General features: G+C 39.9%; 1 protein-coding gene across 1 annotated transcript; it reads right to left on the bottom strand.

Moving 5' to 3' along the window:
* Positions 1–1,035: 1,035 nt before the first annotated feature.
* Positions 1,036–9,829, bottom strand: LOC104519261 (NXPE family member 3; the record flags this gene model as incomplete). Its single annotated transcript, XM_029085200.1, has 3 exons — positions 9,737–9,829; positions 3,143–3,903; positions 1,036–1,109 (listed from the first exon to the last, which is right to left on the bottom strand). Coding segments are annotated over exons 1-3 (928 nt in total), but the record flags the coding sequence as incomplete, so codon positions are not given.
* Positions 9,830–10,656: the final 827 nt, after the last annotated feature.

Below are 10,656 nucleotides of genomic sequence, written 5' to 3'. Positions count from 1 at the left end.
CTTCCAATCCAAACCATTCTATGATTCTTCTTAGAAGGAATTTCCCCGAGGAATACTATGCTACTCCTATCAAGCCTTTCTAATCCAGCATTAATCCTCAGGAAATTCAGGCAGGGTTACAGGATCATCTGTAACTCCTGAAAGAAGGGCAATATAATCAAATTTCAAATTTGTAGCAGTTTCTGCAAGGAAATATGTAAGACTGAAAAGGAAAACAAAGTCATCTAAGGAATCTGGAGAAAGAAAGGGGGTAAAGCACTGCTGGCCTAACAGCAGCACTCTTGTTTTAGTGAACAGCAAACTAAAATCAAGAAACGCTGTAGGCTGTTTCCTGTTAAGACTTTATTGCTGAGATCAAGAACTCTACCTTTAAAGTCTCCTACAAGCTTATAAAAAAAAAATCTGAAAACCTTTCAATTAAGAATTAATTTTCTGTGTATCACATTTTATACATGCTTTTTAGATGCATAAAAAACATGCACATGGATATGAATGAGATAAAACCTCTAAGTTTAACTTAGCGTGGGCTGTCTCCTTGTTCTGCTTTTAGACAGGGTACAGAACAATCAGGTTCTGGTCCACAGCTGTCGGTTCTGACCCCCTGTGGCAACACAAGTGATACCTAAATACAAAGTTTCAAAATCTGCTAGACAAAATTCTTAACAAAGAAAGAAATGAAGAAACACCACACAGCTGGTTTTGCCAGATTAACTTGAGAGTTTGTTGAGCAGTTACTGTAAGACATTTTACATCTGAGTAAATGCTAGAAAAAAAAGATACTTTTGGCAAGAGAACAAACTCTTTTTTTAATTATTTTTTGCTAAAAATCCCATTTATGTATGTAATTTTAGACTATTTTGTTATTAGTACTTTGCTTATATTACAGTAACACCCAAAAGCCTTCATCTTCTTAATACAAATTTAAAGTTAATTTCTAGTCCATGCTATGAAAACAAACAAATCAATTATTACCTCATGCCTTTTTATGAATGTAATTATGAATTACAAACAAGAATCTTATAAAGTTCACCTTACCTGTAAATGCCTTGGGCTTTACAATGACTGAGTCAGGTCCACTGGAGAGTATCGGCCTTTTGATATTCACATCACTTGAACAAAAAAGAATAGTATTTGTAAAATTTACTGTAAAATTTGATGGCATTAATCTCATTTTTTCTCAATCCACTTCAAATAAGTGCATAGGACTCCGACTAATAATTTTTTACTTTAAGTTTACTCTACTTCCTATAGCTGAATTCATTCTGTATTAATTTCCTTGAGACCACTATCACTATTCTGAATCAGAATTCAGTTTCCTAGCACAAAGCTAGATAAAGCTATCAAGCTAACAGAGGAAGAAGCTTTGGAGGGGATTTATCACAAGGATGGGAAGTTCCCAGCTCATGGTGTGTGTACCACTGCCAGGAGACAGACCACTGACAGGGCAGGCTGCAGCAGCAGCTCCCAGCTCTGCCAGCTCTCTCTAGGTGCTTATCATCAGAGGAGGTATCTCTGTCGAGGTAGTTCCTGCTTTCAGCCCCTGGGATCCCATAGCCTGCTCCCCAGTACACAGCAGAGCTTGTGGCAGTCCAGCATCACCACCACCTGCATGCAGTTCAAGCTCTAAAACTGGGGTTGGTGTGTCCTACCTCTGGGGAAGATGGTTCTACCAGCCAATGTCCAACCAACTTCAGAGATCTCCAGCAATAAGGTCTTCCAGCAGAACAGCAATGTGTGGAATACAGAAACAAAGCTCATCCCTTAAACACCAAGAGACCTCAGAAGTATTTGTTTGTGGACATCTGTAAATTCTGATAATTTTGTGTTAGACACATATCACTATTGTACAGCTGTGACAGATGCAGAGATTTAATATCAGGCTCTTGTTGTGACTTCTGTTGCTGTTTTAAACAGAATCCCTGTCTAATGTTTTTCTCTATTTAAGAAATAAATTATTTGGAATTTCTATAAGCCATTTCAGTCAATGATCTCAGAGCTGAACAAAACAAACAAAAGCCCAAAACAAACAAACAAAAAAACCCCAAACCAAAACATGAAAGAAAAATTTCCACTCCCGTTTGGAAACATCACCAATCAGTATCAGCCATATTTTACAGATGAACTGCCTCAGGCACAGAAAGTCAAAAGACCCATTCACAAACTTGATAGGGAACAACCAAAACACAATTCCACTGATATTTACTTTTATTTCTGGTCTTCAGTTACAAACATGCACAAACACTTTCCTAATTAAACCCTTTAGAGTTGCTACTCTGAATTTTTTCCCCAACTTTAGCCTCAGGTGGAGGTACTGCTGAAACATTTTCCTTCAACACCTTTTTTGGAGAGCAAGGCAGTAGCCTACAACTACAACCCTGACCACAGAGAGTTGCTAACTGTGTAGCTGCGTGTATATACAGAAGCAGTTCTACCACGTCTACCCATGTGCTGAGATGCATCTTTTTAAAATGCTGAATGTGGAAGAAAAAGATGACTGTGAAACTAATTTAACTTGACACTTTATATAACACGCACAGATCATTTCCACTTACACAGGCATCGCTCAGCAGTTCGTTGCACCACGTGTTTTTCATCACGAGTGACTTGGAATTCTTCCTAAGATTTGAAAGTCATGCTGAGCAACAAGGAACACGTTGCATTACATGTAAGATGACTTGTGCTGAGGATAAAAGCAATTGGTGTTTTGTGCAAAAATAAGCCTAAACCTGGACCTTTTTTAAGTAGTTCAGACTAGGCCAAAAATATAGCTCAAAGCAGTTATTGGTATTGCAAGTGTAGGTGTAGAAACAAAATTAAGGGAACAGTCCCTCAGACCACCACCAGATTTAGACAGCACGTTCTTGTGAAATTCAGCAGGTGCACCAGGGTTGAATTCAAAGCACAGAGAGAGAGAGAGAGAGAACCACACTCCCAGTTTCTTTAGTTTAAGATTACTGTGTTCTTGCATGGTTGAACGGAGGAGAAAAGAACATTCAACAACTCCCCTCAAACACCTGCTCCTGCAGATACACACCTCCTCTAAGACAATCTGTCATATTTCACCAATAACCTAAAGTTTGCCTTTAAAAAAAAAAATATAAATTACTTGACTGAGTACATATAAACTCAACAACATACACACCTTTGGAAAAAGAGGTTTTCCTCTTGCGTTAGAAGACCTTTTTGATATCCACCTTTGGCATGGCTGATTCGGCTGGCACAGGACAGTTTTCGAGGCTTGTAACAGAACCATGGCTCACCTGTGTAGAGATCTGTGAAGTTACAGACTGGGAGATCTCCAGGCAAGCAAACATTGCACTCAGTGGTCTCTGAATACCTCCCAGACTTAAACGAGCTTTTGAAATAGACCCTGTCTGGCCTTTCTTCTCGTAAACGCAGGAGGACTTGGATTGCTTCACTTGGATGGACAAGTGACACAGAAACTTGGACCTCTCCTGGCCAAAGCAAGGTAAAGAAGACCTTGTAAAGGCCGTTATGGCAATCTACAATCCTTCCTGTTGCTCCAGCTTTCAGCAGAGGAGAGTGAATCCGTGCCTGTAGATAGTCTCCACCATACTGCTTGGGTTTTCCTTGGAAATCCTTCATACGGACAAGCACCTCTAACTGATCACCCACCTTGAAGAACCCACTGGGTTTCACAATCACAAAGTCACTATGTGCAGGATCACTGCTTTGTACAAAGGCAATTTTGCCATCAGGGGGTTTTGGCCACTGTATGGCAGCAAGCAACGATTCCTGTTCTGCTTCTTCTCTCTTGGACAAAATCTGCTGCTTATAACCACAGTAAGGCTTCCTAGTAGTTTTGGTTGTCTGTGATAGAGAATGCTGGACATTGTTCTCTGTTATCCAATTTGATCCTGAAACTGCGTCATCGTCCAGGTGCTGAGGAGGAAAAAGATTACCTGAAATTGTGCTATTAAATGAAACACCATGAATAACAAATGCTTTGTCAGGAAATGATCCCAAGAACTGGGTTTTGCTTTACACAGCTTTGAAGTTGACCAAATGAAGCAACTTTATCAGAGGACACAAATCTATTACCTTCATCGTGAGCTTTCTAAGGAAACAGGTGGGCAACCTGTGGTTACCCCGCTCTGGCAAAGAGGTTTTTATATAAATCAAACCAAATATGTGCTGTGGCAGTATTCTGGTTACCAGGGTATTCTGCAAATAGCAGCAATGTGGAAAAAAAAATTACAAAAGGTCAAATGATTAAAAAGTATTTTATCTATTTTAATTTAATAGATTTTAATCTTTGAGCACAATGAGGTCCAATAGCTGCCCGATATAACGTGAGGACACATGGTTTCTTTGAGACATTACACTGCAGATGAATCTGATGCACCTCCTGCAGACAGCTTCTAGAGAAGTTTGCTGCATGTAGCAGCTGCAGTCATTTATCTGGTCACACTCACATTGCTTCTTATCTCTTACCAAATTATCTGAAATGTGGGTTTCCCTCTAGATTGTACAGACTGAAAGAAATGAAAGAAAATAAAGGAATGTCTCAGGGGCGATGAATTAATGAACTGGTGGGCAAGTAAAATAGTCTAGGACAAGCTAGGACTAAACAGGCAAAAAAAAAAGTTTGTTTATTTTTAAAATTTTAAAAATCTATATAAAGCTTCTTCTCAAGCCAAATGAAACACAAGCAAAGAACCCCCTAATCCATACAAGAGTTTAAAAATTAAAATAGTTAAATACAATGCTAGACTAAGAGAGGGGGCTGCTGCTGTGCTAGAGATCAGAGTCCAAAACTGTATTTTTATGCAAATGACTGCAGAGATACCATCTTGCTCATGACATCACACAGTTTTGCAGGTTTGCATTAAGGAAATTTTAAAAATAGCACAGTCTAAGGCTGATTTCTAATCAGCAAATCCAAACTTACACCTCAAATATGCACAAAATCAGCAGTTAATGAGTACTTAATTATCAGGTGTTTATACTAGAACTTATCCATAGTTGTATTGCGTAGAGAAGCAAAACACACCAAATTGTTTTTCAAGCAAATATTAAAATTATACAATGTACCATTCACATAGCCCCAGAGAACATGCTAGTTTAGATTTGAAAGACTGCTAAAAAATTAAAACTGCTTTTTTTTTAGATTTTTTTTTTAAAGATCATTGTACTTACCAATATCCTAGTCCTTTCCATTCACTTCCTCCATGATTAACTGCTTAGTAACGTACTAAAATTCCCAGTACTTACATTAAAGCCTAATTTATTGTTATAAACCTTTCTTAGTCCATGGAAATACCACCTAGAGTACATGTACATAGTAACTAGTTTCCCCTCCCCGCTACATTTTATTTGAGTTTGCCAGTCACAGTTATTTCTAGTTTCCATCACAGCAAAAATGCAAATGTATCCCCACATGTTACTTTTATTAATCCAGTAAAGTTCAGGCAAAGCTGAGGATGAATTGCAGGCACAGTTCCACTTTGAATCTTGCCTACCTGCATTCTTGAATTAAATCAAGTTTCTATTTTTGGATACCTTCACAACTTCTTCCCTTCACTTGCTCATGCATGTACATAACACAAATTACTGCATGGAAGTATTTTTAAAAGCTAGCTATATATTTTGATACATTCAACAAGTTGGTAACCATGTCTCAGTCAGCAAAAATATTTAAGCATTTTCCCAAGGAGGCTTGGAGAGGTAGAACATGTGTTTGATTAATTACTGTGTTCAGTGTGAGTCTGCAAGAGAAAGTTTCCATATTTCAGCTGGTTCTTCAATGGTTGGTGCTTCAAGGGGGGCAAGGGCATGGAAAAAAAAAATCCTTTCAAATGAAGAAGAGAGATGGCTATCCAAGAAGGCCTTAAAAACAAACCTATCTGGGATAGGGATCTGGGATGTGGGAGTCCTGGTGGACAGCAGGATGACCATGAGCCAGCACTGTGCCCTTGTGGCCAGGAAGGCCAATGGCATCCTGGGGTGCATTAGAAGGGGTGTGGTTAGTAGGTCGAGAGAGGTTCTCCTCCCCCTCTACTCTGCCCTGGTGAGGCCGCATCTGGAATATTGTGTCCAGTTCTGGGCCCCACAGTTCAAGAAGGACAGGGAACTGCTTGAGAGAGTCCAGCACAGAACCACCAAAATGATGAAGGGAGTGGAGCATCTCCCTTATGATGAAAGGCTGAGGGAGCTGGGTCTCTTTAGCTTGGAGAAGAGGAGACTGAGGGGTGACCTAATTAATGTTTATAAATATGTTAAGGGCGAATGTCATGAGGATGGAGCCAGGCTCTTCTCAGTGATGCCCAACAATAGGACAAGGGGCAATGGGTGTGAGCTGGAACACAGGAGGTTCTGCTTAAACTTGAGAAGAAACTTCTTTACAGTGAGGGTGACAGAGCACTGGGACAGGCTGCCCAGGGAGGTTGTGGAGTCTCCTCCTCTGGAGACATTCAAGACCCGCCTAGACGCCCTCCTGTGTGATCTCGTTTAGGTTCCTGCTCCGGCAGGAGGATTGGACTAGATGATCTTTTGAGGTCCCTTCCAATCCCCAACATTCTGTGATTCTGTGTGATTCTATCACTATTTTTAACCTTCTATAAATTTCTTTGGGGTTTTTAACCCAGTCTTTCTGTCAGAGATGTATAAAATGTTTATGGCCTAGCTAGCCTTTCTGAAGTCTTTCCAAGAGCCTACCTGTATCTTTCAGTGGAAAAGGGTGCAGAGAACATGAAGCCAACATTCATTCAGAAAACAGAGCTGAGAACACAGTTTGGTGTCTCTAAAGCAGCCCACCTACACAGCCTTCTTAGCAAAGCACCAGGCCAGAGCTCTTCACTTGTATGCACCTGAGGTCCCTGACAAGCACTATCACTTCAACTCCAGCATCTCCAGGTTATAGACCCATTAAGCAGAGTAGATCATACCACAAATATTTCTTCAGTCAATCTTCAAAGGAAAAAACCAAGTCTCTATGGAAGTAAAACCAGAGCTTCTTCACATCCTGAAGGACCATTCTTTCTGGAACATCCTTGTTCATCGTTACAGCCCTCTCCCAAGCCCAAACAGGACCATGTATTATTGCAGAATTATAAGCTTACGTGTGAAAGTAAACTACATCATGTATGCTATTCACAGGAGAAAAAATGACAAATATTCTATTTTCTAGTTAAGGGGGGAAAGGTTCAGAGTCAATTAATATACTGAAGATCCTTGACTGGAACAGAAAAGCTTTCCAAACCATCTTCCTTTCCTCAGTGCTTCCCAGGCTTGTCTCCAGTCAAGTGCTCAAGCTCTTCTGTGCCTGTGGATACACATGGCTTGCCCTGAGGCAGATTACTAGCTTAGTCTGTCCCCACTCCATTCCCTCTCCTCTCTGTCACTGGCATTTCCAAATCTCTCTGGCTCCTCTTAAGAAATCACACTGAGCCCATGCAGAACTGTGGGCTCTCTACTCTACTTAGCAGCCAAAATAAAATTTCTTTAAGTAGGGCAAATAAAGAGCATTTCTTAAGATTTCTCAGGAGTCCTCTTTCCTTATCTTATGACACAGATTCTTTTAGTTTTTAATACAATCTCCACACTGAATAACTCTTGCTCTGCTTTGCTTAGTTCCACATATACTCCATTCAAGGAGTCTTGATTTTTAATACAATTCCCAAGGGGGGTTTTCATTTGTTCAGCTTTTTTGTGTTGGTTTGGTTTTTCAGGGTTTTTGTTTTGGTTTTGGTGGGTTTTTTTGGTTTTGGGGTTTTTTGGGGGGTGGAGGGAGCGGCCAGGGGGAGAAATTTGGGGGTTTTTTGTTTGGTCTTTTTGCATTTTTTTTAAATTTGTTGCATTCTGAAGTTAATCAGAACACAAATGTGATCAGAAAGTAATTTAATGGATGTCTGCCACATAACACAGGCAGAACAGAATGGATTACATGTCAATTTAAGTACAAACTAATCCACAAGCTGTTCCTGGTGCATGAAAGATGTCATTAAAAGGAAAAAAAAAAAAAAAAAAGGAAGCTGTATTTTGATTTCCAGTAGTTTCCAGCCACGGGTTTGTGGAAAAATAATACAGGTCAAACATGTTGTGATGCTTCCTTTTGAAGACTTAATCCAGTTTCTAGCACTTTATGGTTTAGAGACTTCTTAAACACTAGGGTTGACATCTTTAAGATTTAGTATCCCCTAATGGACTTTTCTTCTATTAATTAATCTAGACTCTTTGAATATGTGCTTTTAGCAGCTACACTGTCTTACTGCAAGGACTTCTGCAGCTTTGTTGCAATTAATAAAAAACTACCCTTGTTTCCTTTGAATTTAGCATCTGGAGTTTTTATTGAATGCCTCCACTAGTTCTGGAATAGGTAACAAACATTAATTCTTTGGTTATTGATCCTGTGCCACTCGTTATTTTAAACCTCTCAAACATCTTCCTTGCCCTTATCTGAACCTCTTCCAATTCAACTATAACTATTTGGGGGGTGAGAGGGGATTTTACAACCCCTTTTTTGGATCATTTCCTTTGGAGATCACTAGACAGGAAGAAAAACAGACTTTGCAAGCAGGATACACACAACTTAAAAGTATAAAACAATTATTGATTGGCTATGATGTATAAAAGATTGCTATAATTTAATGAGGTATTAGGCTAAGCATTATTAAGCTCACTCATCAAATACAGCACTGGATAGCCCAGCCAGGCAGGCATCCACTGGGCAGGGTCAGCCTCCAAGGCTCCCTGGAACAGCTCTTCAGTGATTTTATCTGTCTTGACTTTAGTTGAGGTTACTGACTAATGTAGCTTGAAAGTACCTCTGCACTAAAGTGGTAAGTAAAATGAAGAAAAATGCAAGTCAGACACAGCAGAGGGAAAAAAGGAAAAGGCAAAGAAAAATTGCATCAGTACAGGCTGGAGATGAACTAGCCAGCTAACAGCTCTGTGGAAAAAGACCTCGGGAATTCAGTGGACAGCAAACTGATCATGTGTCAACAGCGTAGTGTTGTGGCAATGATTTAAAAAAAGCATAACCAGCTGATCAAGCACAGTGATAATTCCCTTCAATTTGACCTTGGTGAGGCCACACCTAGAACACTGCGTCTGGTTTTGGACACCCAGGACCAGAGTCAAACTAGAGACACCAGCTAATAAGACATCAGCCCCCGAGATGATGTCTGAGTATAGGACAGAAAGGAGACACTAAGGGAACCAGACCTTTTGGGTTGTTTTTTGGTTGGTTGGTTGGTTTGGGTTGGGTTTGGTTTTGGGGGGGTTTTTTGTGGGTGTTTTTTTGGTTTGTTTTTTTTTTTTTTTTTAGGGAGGGGGTGGTATTTAAAGTCTGGAGAAGACCGAGCAGGGATCTAACTACAGTCTTGCACTGGCTAAATGGGAGTTACAGAGGAACTGGAATCAGAATTACATACTAAAAGGACAAGAGGCAACTTCCACCTGCACATAAGAGAAACATCCTTCCCTATGAGAGGAGTGCAGCATTGTGACAAGCTTCCCAGGCAGGTTGTGAAACCTGACCATCCTTGAAGACTGTCAAAACTCAGCTCAACAACACCCTGAGTGATCCAAGCTAACTTTGAAGTTAGCCCTTTGAAGAGGGTGTTGGATTAAATACCTCCAGACATCCCTTCCAGTTGGAATTTTCTGTGATTCCAAGTTGTAGCTGAATGCTGTCAGTCACAATTCTAACTTTGCACTCAAAGAGCAATAATGTTGCTCAAGCCCTCTGTGAGAAGAAACAGGCTCCACTTACCTCTAACTGAAAAAAATTATGGACCAGCACCACAATCGCCAGCACTGCCATAAGCAGGCAGAAGATTTGCAGTCTGAACGAGTCACGCCACATTGTCCATTCAAGTCTTTCCCTCCCATGTTAGACGCTGCCATGACTTCCATTCACCACAAACATGAATGTCATTTCGTCTCAGTAGCGTCCAAGAGAATTCAGTTGACTTCCACTTCATTCCTGCAAGTGCATTTACAAATATTATATAAAGTACCCAAAACGTTATTAGAAGTAAAGTTTAACACTGGAAACATATCAATGGTGGAACTTCACATGGCAACAACTGGTTCAATAGAACTGTTAAGTCAAGATGTATTTTTGTGGCATTAATCTGAACAGTACTATCTACTATGTTACTTAATTCTCCTGGGGACATCAAGGTAAAACGTTATCATAAAGTGAGTCTCATGTTTATTTGATACAAAAGAAAAGCAAAAGAAGAGTACAAGATTTTTTTCTGGCAGCCAAAGAAACCAAAACAGACAACTACCACCCTATTTATCCACACTCACCCTCCAGACATCACAAGCCAAGACCTCTAGCAGAAACTTGTGTTTTGAGACATCTCCCTATTTACCCAATTAGATATTCCAATAAGTTGCTATTAAAGACTAAGGTCTGAAGCAAGTCTGGATAAGCAAGATAAAAGATACTTGCTCCAGTTCTCTGCTGGGGAGAGGGGAAAAAAATAGCGGTAACATCTATCAGTTAAACAGGAGATATCGAACAGAGTTGGAAGCATTAAAACTGAACTTCCGAAATCTTCTGTAACATCAGACTACATCCTCTCTGTTGTTTGTTTTTGTATCATTCTGTTTACATCACGTACTCTTATGCAGGTCTAGTGGTAAAAAAAGTAAACTTCTGGGAAGGATGCAAGGTGCTGG

This window comes from Antrostomus carolinensis, unplaced genomic scaffold, assembly GCF_000700745.2.
Source record: "Antrostomus carolinensis isolate BGI_N321 unplaced genomic scaffold, ASM70074v2 scaffold19035, whole genome shotgun sequence".
Classification (NCBI taxonomy): domain Eukaryota; kingdom Metazoa; phylum Chordata; class Aves; order Caprimulgiformes; family Caprimulgidae; genus Antrostomus; species Antrostomus carolinensis.
The sequence above is the reverse complement of the archived record's forward strand: the minus strand, read 5'-3'. Positions and strand labels throughout refer to the sequence as shown.